This window comes from Vipera ursinii (genome assembly GCF_947247035.1).
Source record: "Vipera ursinii genome assembly, chromosome: 6".
In the NCBI taxonomy this organism is placed as follows: Eukaryota; Metazoa; Chordata; class Lepidosauria; order Squamata; family Viperidae; genus Vipera; species Vipera ursinii.
The window spans coordinates 87,619,624-87,641,124 of record NC_139515.1 but is presented as its reverse complement, the minus strand read 5'-3'; the positions used below and the strand labels follow the sequence as shown (position 1 = coordinate 87,641,124).

The 21,501-nt window shown below is 49.8% G+C and overlaps 3 protein-coding genes and 1 long non-coding RNA gene across 5 annotated transcripts in view; 2 read left to right on the top strand and 2 right to left on the bottom strand.

The window, feature by feature from the left end:
- TASOR2 (transcription activation suppressor family member 2) overlaps window positions 1–1,865 on the top strand; it is a 40,351-nt gene extending 38,486 nt beyond the window's left edge. For both annotated transcript variants that reach the window (XM_083366082.1, XM_083366083.1), the window contains one exon: window positions 422–1,865. In XM_083366082.1, the coding sequence (XP_083222208.1) occupies window positions 422–425 (4 nt within the window). In that variant the 3' untranslated portion in view covers window positions 426–1,865. The remainder of the gene's footprint in view (window positions 1–421) is intronic.
- The window catches only part of EXOC4 (exocyst complex component 4), a 733,833-nt gene that overhangs the window by 18,776 nt on the left and 693,556 nt on the right, over window positions 1–21,501 (bottom strand). The gene's annotated exons all lie outside the window — the stretch shown is intronic.
- Window positions 1–21,501, top strand: part of LOC310642467 — a 210,696-nt gene that overhangs the window by 179,645 nt on the left and 9,550 nt on the right. The gene's annotated exons all lie outside the window — the stretch shown is intronic.
- The window catches only part of GDI2 (GDP dissociation inhibitor 2), a 31,171-nt gene continuing 13,535 nt past the window's right edge, over window positions 3,866–21,501 (bottom strand). Inside the window, exons 2-11 of the mRNA XM_083366111.1 lie at window positions 14,356–14,463; window positions 13,330–13,429; window positions 12,119–12,253; window positions 10,325–10,523; window positions 9,862–9,993; window positions 9,007–9,106; window positions 6,878–7,049; window positions 6,571–6,715; window positions 5,764–5,818; window positions 3,866–5,076 (exon numbers count right to left, since the gene is read on the bottom strand). Coding sequence (XP_083222237.1) covers window positions 4,921–5,076; window positions 5,764–5,818; window positions 6,571–6,715; window positions 6,878–7,049; window positions 9,007–9,106; window positions 9,862–9,993; window positions 10,325–10,523; window positions 12,119–12,253; window positions 13,330–13,429; window positions 14,356–14,463 — 1,302 coding nt within the window. The 3' untranslated portion in view covers window positions 3,866–4,920. The remainder of the gene's footprint in view (window positions 5,077–5,763; window positions 5,819–6,570; window positions 6,716–6,877; window positions 7,050–9,006; window positions 9,107–9,861; window positions 9,994–10,324; window positions 10,524–12,118; window positions 12,254–13,329; window positions 13,430–14,355; window positions 14,464–21,501) is intronic.

Here is a 21,501-nt window from a genome sequence, read left to right as displayed (position 1 = left end):
AGTGACTATTCAGTTACAAACACCACTGAAAAAGGTGACTTAGCATCATTTTTCACACTTAACGACCGCTGCAGCGTCTCTCATAGTCACATGATCGAAATCCAGTTACATTTGGCAACTGGCATGTCTTTAATGACGGTCGCGGCATCCCTGTGTGTGTTGTGTGTGTGTGTGTGAGAGAGAGAGAGACGTGATCCCTTTTTGCGACCTTCGGACAAACCAAGTTAATGGGGGAAGCCAGATTCACTTAACAACGGTGTCACCAGCTTAACAACTGCAGTGATTCATTTAACGACGGTGCCAAGGCAAGTCGCAAAATGGGGGCAAAACTCAACAACCGCCTTCCTCGGCAATGGAAATGGGGATCAAATGGGGACTGCTTATTCGAGGACTATCCGTAACAAGCGGCTGTTTGTTCCAGGTAACCAGGATTGGCGCCTTTGGCCTCTTGGCAAGCAGCCAGGGATCGCGACGCCAAGCTGACTTTTCTGCTCCTTCCGGCTGTTCCCGGAGACACCGGACTCTCGTCCCGCTCACTCCAATTAAGCCGCCGCAACGCCGTTTGAGGTCAAGCAGACGGTCCTCATTCCCCCGGCCAGTTTTATTTAAGGGCCGTGGCAAGGATTTTTTTTTTTTGGAGGGGGGGGGAGAAATGGGGGAGCATTGATTTATTTAACCACAACGTGGAACCTCAGAAGGAAAACGCGTTTCGTGCTCGTCTCTCTCTCTCTCTCTCTGTCTTGCGTAGGAAAGCGAAGCCCAGGAAACGGGGAATCTCAATTGTGCAGCTCCGTATCTCATAGGAAAAATTAAAAATCTGTTTACTTGAAGGGTTAGGGAATCAGTTGACCTCAACCCAACACTTCAGACATGAGACGTGGTTGCCGCACTCCAAAAGTGTGTGTGGTGGTGGTGGGTGGTATGGTTTGGTGTGTTGCACAGGGACTGTGTTAGGCAGGGGTGTCCAATTCCACAGCCAGTGGACTTCAATTCCCAGAATTCCCCACCCATTGCACTTCAATTCCCAGAATTCCCCAAAGAGTGGAGTCTGACTCCTAGAATTCCCCACCCAGTGGACTCCGATTCCCAGAATTCCCCACCCATCAGACTCCGATTCCCAGAATTCCCCATGCATCGGACTCTGACTCCCAGAATTCCCCATGCATCGGACTTTGACTCCCAGAATTCCCTACCCATCAGACTCCAACTCCCAGAATTCCCCACCCATTGGACTTCAACTCCCAGAATTCCCCACCCATTGGACTCCTACTCCCAGAATTCCCCACCCATTGCACTCCAACTCCCAGAATTCCCCACCCATTGGATTTTTGACTCCCAGAATTTCCCACCCATTGAACTCCTAGTCCCAGAATTCCCCACCCATTGGATTTGGACTCCCAGAATTCCCCACCCATCGGACGTCAATTCTCTCAAAGTTGCCCAATCCGGGCACCCCTGGTGCGCCGCACCGTGTGCGAGAGCCGCGCTCCACGCGTCTCGTGGCCTTTTAGGGTTCGGGATTATTTTGCACCCAAACGAACGCCGGGCGCAACCGGGCAGCGATCATTTACCTTTGCAGGGGGCGTTTTGCGGGGAGGAGGGGGCGACAAAATAGATACTCCGAGTTAGTAGCACTTGATTTCTCTTGTAGATAAGAGCATGGTTTGTTGAGTTGGGCCTCTCCCTCGAGAAGGGGGGGGTGTCTGTTCACGGTATTGCAATAATAAAAGGGTTCTGGTGTTTTTATTCCCCACTAATAAAAATTAGGCCTTGTAAGATATCTTCGCCCATCTTTGGGGTGGGGGCAAAACAACAACAACAGCAACCACAAAAGAATTCTTTTGTAACTAATCTTTCTAAATAAAGTTGACTTGAAAAGGCGTAGTGGAATCATTCAGGGGGAAGAGGACAATCCCCCCCCAAAAAAAAATAATAAAACTCAAACCAACTAGAGGTGTAAAAACCACACCGAGGGCGTTACGACGGACAATGGGAAGGAGGGCGAAAAAAAAAAATCATCTAAATTTTGTATTATTGTGTCAGTTTGGCAGCTGGGGACTACCTGCATTTATTGATTTCTTTTTTTTAAAATCCCGGCTTTATAACTTTATAGCGGGGAGGGGGGGGGAGGGTGTCTTCCAACTTGGCCCTTTCGTGACTTGTGGACTTCAACTCCCAGAATTCCTCAGCCAGACCTGCCTGGCTGAGGAATTCTGGGAGTTAAAAGTCCACAAGTTACGAAAGGGCCAAGTTGGAAGACCCCCGCTTTATAGGTTAACTCAAGGCGGTGAACATAAATATTCCTTCCTTCCTCCTGTTTATCCTCACAACAACCCTGTGAGGTGGGTTGGGCCAAGAGGGACTGGCCCAAAGTCACCAACTGGGTTTCATGCCAAAGGTAGAACTAGAACTCAGAGTCTACTGGCCATTAGCCCGATCAACCTCTTGGTTATGAGCCTAGGAATGGAGTGGGGGGGAAGAGAGACACACAGACACAGACGGGCCTCGTGTCCTTCTCCTTTGCTTGTGTGAGGGGACGGGCTTCTTCCGCTGAGATCTTTGTAGTGGGGACCCACAGGAGGACTGTGGGGTTTTCTTGCAGACATTTCATGACCCAACTAGATAACATCATCAGAGCTAGGTGGAGGAAGACTCTGGGGTCCTTGGTGCTCTCTCAGCTGGGTGATTTTCTTGCAGACGTTTCACGACCCAACTAGGCAACATCATCAGTGCTAGAATGGAGGGGGGTTTGTGGAGAGGAGAGGGAGGACTGTGAGGGTCTTTCAGGGCTCTCTGAGCTGGGTGGTTTTCTTGCAGACGTTTCATGACCCAACTAGGTAACGTCATCAGTATTAGAAGGGAGTGGGGTTTGTGGAGAGGAGGGGGAGGACTGTGGGGTCCTTGGTGTCTCTGAGCTGGGTGATTTTCTTGCAGACGTTTCACAACCCAACTAGGTAACATCATCAGTATTAGAAGGGAGTGGGGTTTGCAGAAAGGAGGAAGAGGAGGAGAAGGAGGAGGACTGTGGGGTCCCTGGTGCTCTCCGAGCTTGGTTATTTCCTTGCAGACGTTTCATGACCCAACTAGAGAACATCATCGCTGCTAGAAAGGAGTGGAAAGGAGAAGGAAGGACTATGGGGTCCTTGGTGTTCTCTGAGCTGGGTGATTTTCTTGCAGACGTTTCGTAACCCAACTAGAGAACATCATCAGTATTAGAAGGGAGTGGGGTTTGCAGAAAGGAGGAGGAGAAGGAGGAGGACTGTGGGGTCCCTGGTGCTCTCTGAGCTTGGTTATTTCCTTGCAGACGTTTCATGACCCAACTAGGCGACATCATCAGTGCTAGAAGGGAGAGGGGTTTGTGGAGAGGAGGAAGAGGAGGAGAAGGAGGAGGACTGTGGGGTCCTTTGGGGCTCTCTGCGCTGGGTGGTTTTCTTGCAGACGTTTCATGACCCAAGTAGAGAACATCATCACTGCTAGAAAGGAGTGGAAAGGAGAAGGAAGGAAGGAAAGAAGAACTGTGGGGTCCTGGGTGCTTTCTGAGCTGGGTGATTTTCTTGCAGACGTTTCACGACCCAACTAGGCAACATCATCAGTGCTAGAATGGAGTGGTGCTCTCTGAGCTTGGTGGTTTCCTTGCAGACGTCTGGTGACCCAACTAGGCAACATCATCAGTGCGCTGGTTTTACCTGGCAGCACAGAAAATCATGCACCACCTTTTCCCCTCCGCTTGACCAAACCTCAGCCTCCCTCCAGCCAATACTGCCAAAAAAAAAAAAAGTGCAGTCCAGCCAGTCCCGAAACGCAGGCGACGGAAGAGACGCACACGCGCGTGCGCACACACACAAACACACAGAAGACTTGCCCATTTTCGTGCTGGCACCGTTTTTTTCGTTTTTCGGGGGTTTTTTTTATTAGTAGCACTTTTAAAACACAAACAGAAGCCTCGTGGCGCAGTTGTGTCCCAACAGATGTAAACAAGTTTTGAGAAGCTTAGGGACGGGGAGATTTTTAAGGAGGGGAGATTTAAACAAAACAAACAAACAACAACAAAAAAAAGCACAACCCAAAATTGTTGGGGATTTTATTTTTCTTTTACGAGCTGCCGCTTAAGGGTGGGAAGGCAGCTTTTGCCAGGACAGCAGATTCGATGGGAACTTTTGGCCGCATGAAATGGGATTTTTTATTTACTTTTTTTTTGGGGGGGGGGAAGAAGCTGATATGGGCGCGTGGGACCGCCAGGATTTTGGAGAAAAAAAGATGGTAGCCTGGGGGGGGGGAGGAGGAGAAAGCTAGCAGAGACACAACACCCCCCCCCCCGGGTTGGTGGTCCTCGTGTCCCGTTTCCCCCCCACCCACACAAACACACTCTGGAACCGACCGACAATTTTTTCTTCTTCTTTTCTTTCTTTTTTCAAAGGGCTGAGAGCGGAGTTAGCGAGAGTTAGAGAGAGTTGTGGGTGTTACAACACCGCAACCTGAAATGGACACATGATTATATCGGAAAAAAGAGGGAAGGAGGTTTTGAGCAGTGCAGGGTCCTTTCAATCTGAAGAGATGCGATTCGGGAAGGGAGGGAGGGAGGATGGAAGGAAGGAAGGAAGGAAGGAAGGAAGGAAGGAAGGAAGGAAGGAAGGAAGGAAGGAAGGAAGGGGAGCAGGAGGGAGGGAGGGAGGAGGATGGAAGGAAGGAAGGGCGGGAGGGAGGGGAGCAGGAGGGAGGGAGGGAGGGAGGGAGGAAGGAAGGAAGGAAGGAAGGAAGGAAGGAAGGAAGGGAGGAAGGGAGAGAACAGGGCCTTACAACGGTGAGCTGCGTATGGCGCTCAGCTTAAAAAGGTCCTCCGTGCGGGGGTGGCCAGCGGCCGAGAGCCGGGGGGGTGCGGGGGGGGGCGGGTGGGTGGGGTGAGAGACGTCCGGGCCCCCTTCACTGCTGCTCCTCCTCTCCGTAGATGTCGTTCTTCTTCCGCTTCATCTCTTCAAAGTCGAACTCGGAGCCCATCATCCTCTTGTAAATGTCCTTGATGTCGTCGCAGGTGGTCTCAAAGTGGGTGGTGGCGTCGTAGGTGCGGGAGATAAAGATCTGGCCGGCGTGGAAAAAGGGCAGAGGGTGGCTGTCGCTATCAGAGTTTGCGTTTTTCTTTCTCTTTCTTCCTTTTCTTTTCCTCTTTTCTCTCTCTCCTTTCTGGATCTTCCTTCCCTCATTTCCCTCTTCCCCAATCCATCCTTCCTTCTCTTCCTCCCTCCCTTCTTTCTTGCCTTTCTCCTTCCTTCTTCCCTTTGTTCTCTCCTTCTGTCCTCCCTTTCCCTCTTCCCCAATCCTTCCTTCCCTCCCTCCCCTCCTTCCTATTCCTCTTTCCAAATCCTTCCTTCCAATCTTCTTCCTTCCCTTCCCTTTTCCTTCCTCTCTTCCCAAATCTTTCCTTCCGTCCTTTGTTCCCCCTTCTTCCCTCCCTCTCTCCTTCCCTTTCTACCTTTCCCTCTTCCCAAATCCTTCCTTCCAAACTTCCTTTCCTTCCTTCCCTCCTTCCTCCCTCTCTTCCCAAATCCATCCTTCCATCTTTTGTTCTCTTCTTCCCTCCCTCTCTCTCTCTCTCCTTCCCTTCCACCCTTCTCATTATTTAATTAGGCAATTAACCACGACCAAAAAAAAGATGAAAATACGAAGCATCAAAATCAGAAACAAATTAAATGGAAGGACCGGTGCATAAACGGGGTTGGGGGCTTTCCTCCTACCCCCCACCCCACCCCACCCGGTCTTCATACCAACCTGGCTTTCTCTGCCCAGGTCGGTTGGGGAAAACATGTCGCTGACGCTAACAAACCTACAAGGAAGGAGAAAGAGAAGATCAATCCAGGAAGATTTCAGCCAACAGGGTGGTCAGCCTACCCAACAACAACAACAACAGAAAATTGGTTTTATTTCACACTATATATTGGGATTTCTGTCTGATGCCTCCGATGGGTTGGGAGTTTGGCAAAACCCCAAATCGGATGCATTTTGATCTCATGGAGTTAAGACAGGGGTGTCCACAGCCTTGGCAAAGTTGTAAGACTGGTGGACTTCAACTCCCAGAATTCCCCAGCCAGCTCTGGGAGCTGGGAGCCCACCTGTCTTTCAAAGTCCGTGGAGATTCTCCATCCTCCCAAGTCATGGCTGTCCCAAAGGTGCTTTTTTTTTTCCTTTGCCTTTTTTCCAGGAAGCCGCTGGACTTTTCTTGTTTTTTCTTCGAAGAGGTTTCGCTTCTCATCCCAGAAGCTTCCTTCTGTTCGGACGGGATCCTCCCATCCCTCACCATCCAGCCCTAGCGGAGGAAGCTTCTGGGACGAGAAGCGAAACCTCTTCAAAGAAGAACAACTCCAGCGGCCTCCTGGAAACAACTATAGCTGGACCCTTCCTGTGAGGTGAGGCCTTGTGCTCTGTCCTCTTCTTTCTTCTGAGCCTTGGTGTTCCTCAACCTCAGCAACTTGGAAGACCCGGGGACTTCCACTCCCAGAATCCCCCAGGCTTAGGGGAGGTGGGGGGGGGAAAGGCACGAGTAGCCCGACTCGGCTCCAACCCAGCAGGCAGCCTTACTTCTCCTCGATGGGCTCCAGGAGGTCCATGGCGGGCCTGATCTCCTTCTCAGGATTGTTCGTCTCCACGGTGGTGCTCACAATGGCAATGTACTTCCCCTGGGCTGCCACGTTGTGGGCGGACGAGATCATGCAGACGTAGATGTCTTTAAAAAGAAAAAGAAAAAAGACACACAACGGTGGCAAACCCCCCCCACAAAGGCACGGAGACAAAAGCCGCAAAACTGGCAAGGGCTTCGACCAAGGGACTCTACCCCTTCCCTGCCGCCGCACCCCGAGGGCCAGATTTGCTTCCTCCCGAGTCTTACCCGACTTCCTGTTGACTTGGTTTTGGGGAATGATGATCTGGCAGGAGTTGGCATCGTTGGTGTTCCGGATCGGGTGGTTCAGGATGCAGATCACCCGGATCACCTTGCCCGTTTTCTTCACCCGGTCTGGGACGTAGCTGGGGTCGCAGATGAGCTGCTTGCAACGGGCGATCTGCGGCGGGGGGGGGGAGAAGAGGGGGAAGAGGTTGGAGACCACCAAGGGATGGAGAATGGCAGAAGACACAGGCAGATCCCGGAGAGAACGTGGGTAGTAGCTCAGGGCAGAACCGTGGGGATCCTGGGTGCTCTCTGAGCTGGGCGGTTTCCTTGCAGACCCAACCAGGGAACATCCTCAGTGCTGGAAGGAAGGGGGGGTTTGCAGGGGAGGGAGGAGGAGGAGGGGGAGGACTGTGGTTTCCTGGGTGCTCTCTGAGCTGGGTGGTTTTCTTGCAGATGTTTCATGACCCAACATGCCAAAGGTGGAACTAGAACTCAGAGTCTACTGGCCATTAGCCCGATCAACCTCTTGGTTATAATGAGTCTAGGAATGGAGTGGAGGGGGGAGAGAAGAGAGACACACAGACACAGACACACACGGGCCTCATGTCCTCCTTTGCTTGTGTAAGGGGATGGGCTTCTTCCGCTGAGATGTTTGTAGTGGGGACCCACAGGAGGACTGTGGGGTTTTCTTGCAGACATTTCATGACCCAACTAGATAACATCATCAGAGCTAGGTGGAGGAAGACTGTGGGGTCCTTGGTGCTCTCTGAGCTGGGTGGTTTTCTTGCAGACATTTCACGACCCAACTAGAGAACATCCATCGCTGCTAGAAAGGAGTGGAAAGGAGAAGGAAGGACTATGGGGTCCTTGGGGCTCTCTGAGCTGGGTGATTTTCTTGCAGACGTTTCACAACCCAACTAGGTAACATCATCAGTATTAGAAGGGAGTGGGGTTTGCAGAGAGGAGGAAGAGGAGAAGGATAAAGAGAAGGAGGAGGACTGTGGGGTCCCTGGTGCTCTCTGAGCTGGGTGGTTTTCTTGCAGACGTTTCACAACCCAACTAGGTAACATCATCAGTATTAGAAGGGAGTGGGGTTTGCAGAGAGGAGGAAGAGGAGAAGGATAAAGAGAAGGAGGAGGACTGTGGGGTCCCTGGTGCTCTCTGAGCTGGGTGGTTTTCTTGCAAGATGTTTCATGACACAACAAAGTAACATCATCAGTGCTAGAAGGGAGGGAGTGAGGAGGAGGAGAATGACTGTGGGATCATTGGTGCTCTCTGAGCTGGGTGGTTTTCTTGCAGACGTTTCCTGACCCAACTAGGCGACATCATCAGTGCTAGAAGGGAGTGGGGGTTATGTGGAGGAGGAGGAGGAGGAGGAGGAGGAGGATCCTTGGTGCTCTCTGAGCTGGGTGGTTTTCCTGCAGACGTTTCATGACCCATGTAGGGAACATCATCAGTGTTAGAAGGGAGTGGGGTGTGTGAGGAGGAGGAATAACAATCTTTGGTGCTCTGGGAACTTGTTTCCTTCCAAACATTTCCTGACCCAAATAGGTGACATCATCAGCTACTAGAAGGGTGGGGGGGCTTTTCTCTGTTTATATAAAAATGGCTTGCCCTGTCAGCGTTGGTGGGAGTGTTCTTGGGGGGTGGGGGTGTCCCTTGATTAGACTGTTGGTTACTGATTGATGGTTTGTCTGAGGGTGTTATTGACAGCTGAGGATGTTCCCAAGTTGGGTCGCAAGCAAACAACCCAATTTAGAGAGCACCAAGGACGGTATATAAATATAATAAAGATAAAGATAAAGATTTTCTTCCTCTGCACAGCACCCCGACACACACACACACACACACACACACTGCCTCCTAGCACCGTTGATGTTGCCCTGATCGGATGACGAAACCATCCCTGATCTTCCAATCGATTCCTTAATATTAAAAAGAATCCTTGGGGCGCTTTGGAAAGAAGGCTTAAGGTTTTTAAGGCATGAGGCGCGGAAAAGAAGGAGAGATGAACCACCGGTTGTTAATCCCGTTTCAGCTCTTTCCCTCGACTGCTTTCCCCGGAGCAGAGGGGAAAACACACACACACACACACACACACCCAAAAAACCCCCCCAGCCTCACTCTACCTCTCCTTCCGATTTCACCCCGACGACTTTGCCGTTCTCTACGACAATCTCTTCAATGGGCTTGTTCAACATGTAGGTCCCTCCGTAGATGGCACTTAGCCTGTCAACAAAGCAAAACAAAAAACAAAAGAGTAGAGAGAAAGAGCAACGAAGATGATCAGGGGACCGGAGGCTAAAACATACAAGGAACGGTGGCTGGAATTGGGCAGGTCTGGTTTAACGAAGAAAAGGACGAGGGGGGACAGGATAGCAGGGTTCCAGTATCTCAGGGGCTGCCCCAAAGAAGAGGCAGTCAAGCTGTTTTTTCAAAGCCCCTAAAGGCAGGACAAGGAGCAACGGATGGAAACTAACCAAGGAGAGAAGCAACCTAGAACTAAGGAGAAACTTCCTGACAGTGAGAACAATTAACCAGTGGAACTACCTGCCTCCAGAAGCTGTGAATGCTCCAACCCTGGAGGTTTTTAAGAAGAGACTGGACAGCCATTTGTCCGAAATGGTATAGGGCAGGGGTAGGCAACCTCGGCTCTTTTATGACTCATGGACTTCAACTCCCAGAATTCCTGAGCAAGCAAGCGTGGAAACCTCTCCTTTTCCCCTCAGCATGGCTGGCTCAGGAATTCTGGGAGTTGACGTCCATGAGTCATAAAAGAGCTGAGGTTGCCTACCCCTGGTTTAGGGTTTCCTGCCTGAGCAGGGGGTTGGACGAGATGACCTCCAAGGTCCCCTACAACATTGTTGCTGCTGTTGTTATTATTACTATTATTATTATTATTATTACTATTATTATAAAATAAAAGGCTGTTAATTGGACCTGGCAGCCCAAACAACTTCCTCTCCACCCAGCGAAGGTCTCACCTGGCAAATCCTTGCGGAAGCTCGCCCAAGCCATAGAGAGGATAGAGGTAGGGACTTTTGCCGTATCTCGCCAAAGACTCGCTGTACAGTTTGATCCTGTTGATGGTTTCTTGGCAAGGTTGATCTAGGTAGCTGAAGGAAGGAAGGAAGGAAGGAAGGAAGGAGAGAGAGAGAGAGAGAGAGAGAGAGAGAGAGAGAGAGAGAGAGAGAGAGAGAGAGAGAGAGAGAAAGAAAGAAAGAAAGAAAGAAAGAAAGAAAGAAAGAAAGAAAGAAAGAAAGAAAGAAAGAAAGAAAGAAAGAAAGAAAGAAAGAAAGAGTCGAGATCATGGGTGGGCCAATATAACCTGGCGACTACAACTCCCAGGTTGTAAAGTCGCCATAGTGCCCTGGTTCAGATGAAGTGGGGGACAACACAGGCGAGGTGGGGAGGGGTATCCCTCTCAGGTGAGGGGGGTCCACTTACTCATCCGTCCTGTACAGGGCCAGGGCGTGGCCCGTGAAGTCAATCACATCCTGGCCGAGATCAAACTTCTTGTAGACGTCGCGCATGGTGGTCTTCTTGGGGTCCACCCCTTCGAAGGTGCGGGCATCGTTCTCGTCAAAGTTGGCCACGTAGACCAGAAACTTCCGGAAGCGTCTTTTCTCAAACAGGCCCATCAAACCTTCAAAGGGAAAACAGCCCTCTGAGTGATCAGGAGTGAAAAATGTGCGCTTCTATCCTGGCTTGTTCTAGTCCAGGGATAGGCAACCTTGGCTCTTTTGTGACTGGTGGACTTCAATTCCCAGAATTCCTGATCCAGTGTGGCTCAGCTTGGAAACCTCTCCCTTTTCCCTCAGCATGTCTGGATCAGGAATTCTGGGAGTTGAAGTCCACGAGTCATAAAGCGGCCTAGGCCAAGGGTAGGCCACCTTGGCTCTTTTAGGACTGGTGGACTTCAACTCCCAGAATTCCTCAGCCATCATGGCTCAGTATGGAAACCTTTCCTTTTCCCCTCAGCATGACTGGATCAGGAATTCTGGGAGTTGAAGTCCACGAGCTTGGAGACGAGCAAAAATGTGGGCTCTGGCCAGTTTCCCCCCCCACCCCAACTGGAGATTGCTTTGCAGTATAGGGATTCCTCAACTTATAACCATTTGCTTAGTGACGGCACTGAAAAAAAAATGTGATGTAGGACTGTTTTTCACACTTAGGGCCACTGCAGCATCCCCACGGTGACGCGATCAAAACCGGCTACTGGGATGCATTTATGACGGCTGCACGGTGTGCCGGGCTCATGTGATCTCCTTTTGCGACCAACTCCCCAACAAAATCAATGGGAGAGGCTGGATTCACTTAAGAACAGTGTTAAGAACTGGACTGATTCATTTAACAACCGTGTTAAGAACCTAACTGCAGTGATTTGCTTAACAGTGGCAAGAAAGATCGTAAAATGGGACCCAAAGTCTGTTCTGTCCCAGCCTACGTGAGTCCTTGTTAACTCACCACGACCAACCCCTCTTCCAACAAGTGGGCTGGAAACGCAGGAAAAACAAACCCCTTTGAATATTATTTGCAGACCTGCAAAATGTCCCAAAAGCAAAGGCAAACGAAACACGATTCAAACGAAGAATTGTTCACGGGCCAGGCAAACAAAACACGATCCCACCAAACTAAGCACATTGATTTGTGCTTTAGATTGTAAGCCGCCCCGAGTCTTCGGAGAAGGGCGGGATATAAATGGGATTTAAAAAAAAACAAAACTGGAGTCCTTTGCCAATGGTTGCCTTGAGCAACCAGCACCGCCCACACCTTCCCTTTTTATTACGCAACCCCCAGGTGTGGCTTTCTCAATGCTTTCTCCTCCGCCCTTGGAGTCACCCCATTGCCTCCCTCTGTCCTGCTCTGGTTGCCTGTCGGAGTTTGCGAGCCTCTATGATGTCTTCCAGCTGTGAGTCCTCCCAGCACAGCTGGGTCTCAGCCTGAGCACGAGTGGAGGGGCCAGGCTCTTCCTCAGATTGTAAGTCCTGGAGCTCATCAGAGCCTTCCTCCAACTCTGATGGCTCTCCAGGCCCCTCTTCCTCCTCCTCCTCCTCCGATCCCCCAGACTCAACTGCCGGGTCCACTGGCTGGCACGGAATCAGAAACCTGTCCCTGACCAACCATCTTGCTCATCAACAAAAAACGGGGACTCAACCGAGGCCTACCAATGCAATGATCTTGTGACCCACACTGTAACCCACTGGTGGGATCCATCGAGAGAAAGACCCATCGGCTTACTGGAGGCGAGAGCTTCCGCTTCGGTCGAAGGGACCTTGTAGATCTTCCCACCCTTGTAGACGAAGCTGCCTTCGATCACCTTGAAGTCCAGGTAGCGAGTGACCTCCGTGTACAGCAGCATCTTGACCAGCTGACCTGCAGGGGACAAAAAATGAAAAAAAAGAAAAAGGGTCCAGTATGGATTACCCAGTATGAGCCCAGTCGGGCAGGCAAACGCCATGAGTTCAAGAACTCTGGGCTGGTGGGGGTCCAGGAAGGAAGCCTTCTCTGTCTTTGCCCCCATTCTGTGCAACATTCTCTCCTATCCTGCCCCCGCAAGAGGCTAGTCCTCACCCTCCTGGCCTTCCAGAAAAGACTCAAAACATGGCCAGGGGTGTCCAGAGGAACATGCAGCCAGGGGGGGGGGAGCTGATTAGCCCCCTGAAAGCCCCCACCTCATTTCATGCCAAAGGTGCTTTTTTTCAAGAGGCAACTGGAATGTTTGAAGACGTTTCGCTTCTCATCCAAGAAGCTTCTTCAGCTCTGACTGGAGGGCGGGGTATGGGAGGATTTATACTCCTTGCAGACGGCTGGCCCTTCGCCATCTTTTAGAGCAGTGACGGAGAACCTTTTAGAGACCGAGTGCCCCAACTGCAACCCCAAACCCACTTATTTATGCGCCAAGGGTCAACCCAGCAATTTAATCTGAATACGGAGGGTTGAGTTTACCAAAAACAACTCAGACATTAACGCCTTTTGCCTTAAAAGAAAAACACAACGGCAAAGCTTTCAATGACACAAGCAACTTTTTGCTGAAAGGTAAAAGTTTGCATTTGGCACGCTTTTGAACAATTAATGTGATTTTTGCTGTTGTATGCCTGCTGATAATTTGCCTAACCTTGGCTTATACTTTGTAAGTTTGAAAGCAACACATGCAGCACTCAGGTCATCTGTTAGTCTGTTTCTGGTGTCAGATTTGATATAATTCAAAGCTGAAAACAGCACGCTCGCTCCAGAGACTTGTTTTGAATAAGAAGGGGCTTGAGAAATGGCTTTTTCCTGCGAAAACATAGCCAAAGAGTGAGGCCCACCTGCGCGATCAATAAAGGAAATCCATCATGCAGCCATATGTGCTGTAGTATTTTTGGAGGCCCGAGACACAAAAGAAGTAAAGAAAAACCCGTTTTATTTCTAGCAGAAGAAAGTAGCCAAGGCCGTTTCTAGCCACTCACCACAGGCCATAAGGAATTTGGGAATCAGGTCGACGTTCCAGTCTCTTCCTCGGCCCATCGACTCCGGGACCACTCCTGGCATGGAAAACCTTTTGTACAGCTTTTAAGAAGAAGGGGACGCGGAGTTAGGAGGGGTTGGACACTTCACCCACCCAGGAAAAAAAAAATCTGTAAACTGACCAGAATCAGAAGGGAACCAGAAGGGAAAGGGGGAAAGAAAGGTTGATCTAGGTAGCTGAAGGAAAGAAGGAAAAAGAAAGAAAGAAAGAAAGAAAGAAAGAAAGAAAGAAAGAAAGAAAGAAAGAAAGAAAGAAAGAAAGAAAGAAAGAAAGAAAGAAAGAAAAGGGAGGAAAGGAAGGGAGGGAAGGAAAAGGGAAAAGGGGAGGAAGGGAGAAAAAGGGAGGGAGGGGGGAGGGAAGGAAGGAAAGAAAAAATAAAAAGAGAGGAATGGGAAAGAAAGAAAAAAAGGATGAAAGGAACTGGAAAGGAAGGAAGGAAGGAAGGAAGGAAGGAAGGAAGGAAGGAAAGAAAAAGAGAAAGAAAAGGGAGGTAGGAAGGAAGGAAGAGGGAGAGAAGGGGAGGGAGGAAGGAAAGAAAGAAGAAAAAGGAATAGGAAAGAAAGGAAGGAAGGGATGAAGAATGGGAGAAAAAGAAAGAAAGAAAGAAAGAAAGAAAGAAAGAAAGAAAGAAAGAAAGGGAAGGAAAATGGAGAGGGGGAGGAAGGGAGGGGGGACGGAGGGAAGGAAGAAAAGAATAAAAAGAGAGGAATGGGAAAGAAAGAAAAGAAGGGATGAAAGGAAGGAAGGAAGGAAGAGAAGGGAGGAAGGAAGAGGGAGAGAGGGGGAGGAAGGAAGGAAAGAAAGAAGAAAAAGAAATGGGAAAGAAAGGAAGGAAGGGAAGAAGGGATGAAGAAAAAGAAAGAAAGAAAGAAAGAAAGAAAGAAAGAAAGAAAGAAAGAAAGAAAGAAAGAAAGAAAGAAAGAAAGGAGGGAGGGAGGGAGGGAGAGAGGGAGGGAAGGACACTCACATCTTCCAGGGGTGTAATAGAAGCACTTTCCCCTCCATAGTAAGCATTGCGATCCATGTGCAGGACCTTTTTGCCATTCACGGACATGATGCCAGAGAGGATGCATTCCTGCAGAGAGAGAGAAGAACAAAATCAAGAACCCCCCACGGATCGTGACCTGCACCCAAGTCCCCCCCCCCCACAGGAAGGAGTGCGGCTTAAGGGGGAAGCAGGCCTGCTCTCCAGGCTGGGGGTTGCCACGGAAGAGTCCATTTCAGCTGACCCGTCCAATTGCTAGCGCAGGGGTCTTCAAACTTGGCCACTTGTGGACTTCAACTCCCAGAATTCCTCAGCCAGCTGGGAGCTGAAGTCCACAAGTCTTAAAAGGGGCCAGGTTTGAAGACCTGGCTGAGGGATTCTGGGAGTTGAAGTCCACAAGTCTTAAAAGGGGCCACGTTTGAAGACCTGGCTGAGGGATTCTGGGAGTTGAAGTCCACAAGTCTTAAAAGGGGCCACGTTTGAAGACCTGGCTGAGGAATTCTGGGAGTTGAAGTCCACAAGTCTTAAAAGGGGCCACGTTTGAAGACCTGGCTGAGGGATTCTGGGAGTTGAAGTCCACAAGTCTTAAAAGGGGCCACGTTTGAAGACCTGGCTGAGGGATTCTGGGAGTTGAAGTCCACAAGTCTTAAAAGGGGCCACGTTTGAAGACCTGGCTGAGGGATTCTGGGAGTTGAAGTCCACAAGTCTTAAAAGGGGCCACGTTTGAAGACCTGGCTGAGGGATTCTGGGAGTTGAAGTCCACAAGTCTTAAAAGGGGCCACGTTTGAAGACCTGGCTGAGGGATTCTGGGAGTTGAAGTCCACAAGTCTTAAAAGGGGCCACGTTTGAAGACCCCTGGGCTAGAGGGTGCGCTGAACCTCACAGAATTCTGAGCTCCGGGGTGGATGTCAGGCCTTAAGGTCCACCGCGGTCTTTTCTGGTGGTTTTGCTTTCCTCCCCCCCCCCCCCGCCTTCCTCTTTCGGGATTGCATAACAAGGCGCCACGGCAAAGAGGGCGGCTGCTGCTCCTCGCCGCAACCCTTCCCCTCGTGGCCAGGCCTCGATCGGCCTACTAACTGGGGGGGGGGGGCAGCTGCATTTGATGGCTCTCTCATCGGCTCCATCCTCCCCTGGAGAAACAAACCAATCAGCGTTCCTCAATGCCATGTTGCCCTATTTGTCATGTTGTGATATTTGAGGGGTTGCCACAAAAGTCAACTTATTTCCCCAAAGCACCAGAGGGCGGGACAAGAAACGACGGATGGAAACTAATCAACCATTTGTCTGAAATGGTATGGGGGTCTCCAGCTCGAGCAGGGGGCTGGACTAGAAGACCTCCAAGGTCCCTTCCAGCTCCGTTATTCTATGTCAGGGGTAGGCAACCTGGGCTCTTTTATGACTCGTGGACTTCAACTCCCAGAATTCCTGAGCCAGCATGGGGGAACTATGGCCCCCTCGTGACTCTTGGACTTCAACTCCCAGAATTCCTGAGCCAGCATGCGGGAACTATGGCCCCCTCATGACTCGTGGACTTCAACTCCCAGAATTCCTGAGCCAGCATGGGGGAACTATGGCCCCCTCATGACTCATGGACTTCAACTCCCAGAATTCCTGAGCCGGAATAGAGCAAGGTCAGACCCTAACCCAGCAAGTCACAGTGTGTTCCTAACAGGCAAATAATTGCTTTCATCTGGCAAGATTCTGTCTGTAGGTGCACTACAATAAAGCAACTACACTTGACTTGCAACCATTGACTTACAACCTTGGCTTACAACAAGTCAAGAAGCTTCTCACTCAAAATAAGTTGTGTCCTAAACCTCCGTTTCTTTTTCTTTTTTCCCCCCTTTTCATGGTGTAAGCGGGAGAGAATGGGAACAATGGAGGCGTTTGAAGGACTGGTTAAGCCTAGGACTGTCTCCACTCTGAAACAACCTAGAACTAAGGAGAAACTTCCTGACAGTGAGAACAATTAGCCAGTGGAACGACCTGCCTCCAGAAGCTGTGAATGCTCCAACACTGGAAGTTTTTAAGAAGAGACTGGACAGCCGTTTGTCTGAAATGGTATATAGGGTTTCCTGCCTGAGAGGGGCGGGGCGGTTGGACTAGATGACCTCCAAGGTCCCTTCCAACTTTTATTATTATTATATTATCAAATCCTCTGATCCACCATAAATATATTTCTGACAAAGGGCCAGCTGGATTAGGAGGCCAACTCTCCTTGCCACATTTAGGACGCTGAATGCACAGCAGCGGCCAAAATTGTGGAAACCTTTTTGGGGAAAGTGTATTTTTGAGGTTTGATGGCTGATACCACCACTTCTTCTTCTTCTTTTTTTTTGGAGCAGTACCATATCAATGGAAAGATAATTTAATCAAGAACGTAATGCGACCGAGTTTGTTCAATTATCCGTACAGTATTCTATGAAAGGTTAAGAGCCAAATAAGCGGGAAAAGGAAGCGCAACTTGCTCAGGTTGACCTCGGGTAGCTTTCCTTCATCCCGATTCTAGCCAATGAGCACGAGTGTTTAGACAGCCAATCGGGTGTCACCTTGCTTTGGCAACGAGCCAATCAGATTGCAGTAGGATCCGGTTATCCCACGTCCTGTATTGAAGCCGAGAGGAGGACATTTGCCAGTGTGTGATGTGATCGCCATCACATCGGTTGGGGGCCTTTTTTTTGTGTGTGTGTGTCCTTTCGTTTAGCGAGCTGGTAAAATGTAATAAAATTAAAGCAACGGTGCAAAGAGTCGACTGGTCGCCCAGAAAGCGATGTGAAATAGTATTATTATGCGAACCAGGCTGCAGAGAATGAGGTGGCTGGATGGAGTCACCGGAGCAGGAGGCGTGGTGAGCCTAAATGGACTCCAGAAGATGGTCGAGGACGGGAAGGCCTGGAGGGACGCGGTCCACGGGGTCGCGAAGGGTCGGACACGACTTCGCAGCGACAACAATGTCCAAGCAGAACGTGGACAAACAAGCACCCAACTGGAGCAAAACAATCCCGATTTACGGCGGGGCTCCGCAACCTTGGCAACTTTTGGGACTTTGTGGACTTCGACTCCCAGGAATTCCTCGGCCCTCCTCAAATTTAGGAGGAGCCCCAGTTTGACAACCCCCACCCCGCAAATCCCTCCCGACAGAGTTTTGTAAGCCAGCGTAGTGAAGGGAAAGACAGGAGAGAGGTTATTTGCTAAGAGCAGTCAAGCCGGTTCTTGCCCTGCTTGGCTCTTCCTGCCTAAACTTACTTGAAAATCAAGCTTTTATAATTAAGGTCGAGGCTTATCCTGCAGCTTAAGCTAAGGCCCTCCTTTTTTCTTTCTTTTATTTTCCTTTTTTCTTTTTTTTTTTGACTGCTGCTGGGTGCAAGGAAAGCTACGACTTGGCACCCTGGCCCTAGACGCAACTGCAACAGGAAGATTGCTCAACTGGAGGCGGGGAAGAATTATGCCTGAGCAAAGCGAGCGAGGGAGGGAGGCAGCCTGTAAAATCTGATTTGCAAGAGTCTCAGCAGACAGATTCTGAAGTTGGACCATAAGGAAGGCCGAGCGCCAAAGAATGGAGGCCTTTGAACTCTGGTGCTGGAGGAGACTCCTGCGAGTCCCTCGGACTGCCAGGCGATCAAACCAGTCGGTCCCAGAGGAGATCAACCCTGACTGCCCTTTAGAAGGCCAGATCCTGAAGTGGAAGCTCAAATCCTTTGGCCACCTAATGAGAAGGAAGGACTCACTGGAGAAGAGCCTCATGCTGGGAAAGATGGAGGGCAAGAGAAGAAGCAGACGGGTCGGGTCGCATGAAAGACACAAGAAATGGCCTGGGGTGGGTTAATGATTGAGCCGAAGCGCAACACACACAATTCGCGGTATTGTCCTCAGGGCTTTCAAAGATTAAGCCACTATCACAACCATCAGTGAGCAATTCTGGGTCCAATTGGGGAGGGGGGGCAGAAACAGAGGAAAGGAAAATACAGATTGCAAAGGGTTAGGGGCTTTAATGACTGTAATGTGAGTGCCCACCCTACCCCAGTTTCATCAATTAGGCTTCTCTGAACAGCTGGCAGGCACCTCCATACAGAAGATGCCCTAAGGAGCAACTACAAATCCTATGTAAAAAGAGTGCTGCCCCTCACTTTTGCAGAGGAGGCTGAGATTTTGGGGGAGATGGTCCCCCTTGTACTAAGAGTAGCACTGATGTTGTTGCCTAGTTGGGTCACGAAACGTCTGAAAGGAAACCACCAAGCTCAGAGAGCACCAAGGACCCCACAGTTCTTCTCTTTCTCTCCTTCCTTCCTTCCTTCCTTCCTTCTCCTTTCCACTCCCTTCTAGCCCTGATGATGTTTCCTAGTTGGGTCATGAAACGTCTGAAAGGAAACCACCAAGCTCGGAGAGCACCAGGGACCCTGCAGTTCTTCTTCTCCTTCCTTCCTTCCTTCCTTCCTTCCTTCCTTCCTTCCTTCCTTCCTTCCTTCCTTCCTTCCTTCCTTCTCCTTTCCACTCCTTTCTATCCCTGATGATGTTTCCTAGTTGGGTCATGAAACGTCTGCAAGGAAACCGACAAGCTCAAAGAGCAACAAGGACCCCACAGTCTTCCTCTTCTTCCTCCTCCTCCTCCCCCCCCAGCCCACTCCCTTCTAGCACTGATGATGTTCCCTAGTTGGGTCATGAAACGTCTGCAAGGAAACCACCCAGCTCGGAGAGTACCGAGGACCCCACAGTCCTCCTCCTCCAAGCCCACTCCCTCTCCTCCTCCTCCTCCTCCTTTCCACAAACCCTTCTAGCACTGATGATGTTCCCTAGTTGGGTCATGAAACGTCTGCAAGGAAACCACCAAGCTCGGAGAGCACCAGGGACCCCACAGTTCTTCTCTTTCTCTCCTTCCTTCCTTCCTTCCTTCCTTCCTTCCTTCCTTCTCCTTTCCACTCCCTCCTAGCCCTGATGATGTTCCCTAGTTGGGTCATGAAACGTCTGCAAGAACCAACCAAGCTCAGAGAACACCAGGGACCCCACAGTTCTTCTCCTTCCTTCCTTCCTTCCTTCCTTCCTTCCTTCCTTCCTTCCTTCCTTCCTTTCCTTCCTTCCTTCCTTCTCCTTTCCACTCCCTCCTAGCCCTGATGATGTTCCCTAGTTGGGTCATGAAACGTCTGCAAGGAAACCACCAAGCTCGGAGAGCACCAGGGACCCTGCAGTTCAACGCTGAGCTACATAGATTTTCTTCCACCTGCTCCACTACACAGCTTGCTTCCAGTAATGGTTCCATTAGCAGACACCACCAGCCTGCTTGTGCCCCGGCTATAAGTCCTCAAATTACAAGCGTAAAATAACCAAAGTTTTGAAGGCACTGGAAAAAGTGACTTACGATCGGTCCTCACACTTACGACCACCGCAGCCTCCCTGTGGATTTTCGAAAAGTCAATGGGGCAAGCTGGATTTATCAACCATAAGGTTCACTTCACTGCAGTGATTCATTTAACCGTGACAAAAAAAGCAGTAATATCGGGCACAATTCGCATAAGCCCCCATCTTCCTTAGAAATGGAAATTCTGTCTCTCTGTGGTCGTAAGTTGAGGATTGTCTGTATCCTGAAGGCAGTACTCTGGAGTTCAGAGATTTATGTTTGAGGGAGTCTGAGAAAACCACCACCAGATGGATTTAAAGCACTAGAATTTTAAATATATTAAATATTAAACTTTTGCCAGGCATATGCTCTAACCTAGGGGTCTTCAAACTTGGCCCTTTCATGAGCTGTGAACTTCAACTCCCAGAATTCCTCAGCCAGCGTGGACCATATAAGCCAGGGGGCTTCAAACCTGGCCCTTTAATGAGCTGTGGACTTCAACTCCCAGAATTCCTCAGCCAGCATGGACCATATTATTATTATTATTTATTATTATTTATTGGATTTTTATACCGCCCTTCTCCCGAAGGACTCAGGGCAGTGAACAGGGCACATAAATAGAAATACAAAAGTTTAAAAAAGGATTAAATAATTGCCCAATTAAAACAATCAGAATATAAAAACCCATTAAAACCCTGACATTCCCCCATCAGGCCAGGCCAGCTTATTCGAATAAATGGGTCTTTAACCCGCACCGGAAGGAGCGAAGATATAAGCCAAGGGTCTTCAAACGTGGCCCTTTTATGACTGGTAGACTTCAACTCCCAGAATTCCTCAGCCAGCATGGACCATATAAGCCAGGGGTCTTCAAACTTGGCCCTTTAATGAGCTGTGGACTTCAACTCCCAGAATTCCTCAGCCAGCCTGGACCATATAAGCCAGGGGTCTTCAAACTTGGCCCTTTGATGAGCTGTAGACTTCAACTCCCAGAATTCCTCAGCCAGCATGGACCATATAAGCCAGGGCTCTTCAAACTTGGCCCTTTGATGAGCTGTGGACTTCAACTCCCAGAATTCCTCAGCCAGCATGGACCATATAAGCCAGGGGTCTTCAAACTTGGCCCTTTGATGAGCTGTGGACTTCAACTCCCAGAATTCCTCAGCCAGCATGGACCATATAAGCCAGGGGTCTTCAAACTTGGCCCTTTGATGAGCTGTGGACTTCAACTCCCAGAATTCCTCAGCCAGCATGGACCATATAAGCCAGGGGTCTTCAAACTTGGCCCTTTGATGAGCTGTGGACTTCAACTCCCAGAATTCCTCAGCCAGCATGGACCATATAAGCCAGGGGTCTTCAAACTTGGCCCTTTGATGAGCTGTGGACTTCAACTCCCAGAATTCCTCAGCCAGCATGGACCATATAAGCCAGGGGTCTTCAAACTTGGCCCTTTGATGAGCTGTAGACTTCAACTCCCAGTCCACAGGTCATCAAAGGGCCATGTTTGAAGACCCCTGCTCTAACCACAAGGAGCAACTTTGCTACCATGTCATTTCTCCTGAACCTATGACTCACGCAATCTGTTTCCTCTGTCCTCTGTGTAACTTTGCCGCAACAGAAGCATCTGTTCATCTAGGGAACAAAAATCTTGAAGTCTTGTGCAAAGTTTCTATTTAGACCAGGGGTCTCCAAACGTGGCAACTTTCAAGATTTGTGGACTTCAACTGCCAGAATTCCCAAGCCAGCCATGTGCTTGAGACGTCTCGGAATTAAGGAGAAACTTCCTAACGATGAGAACA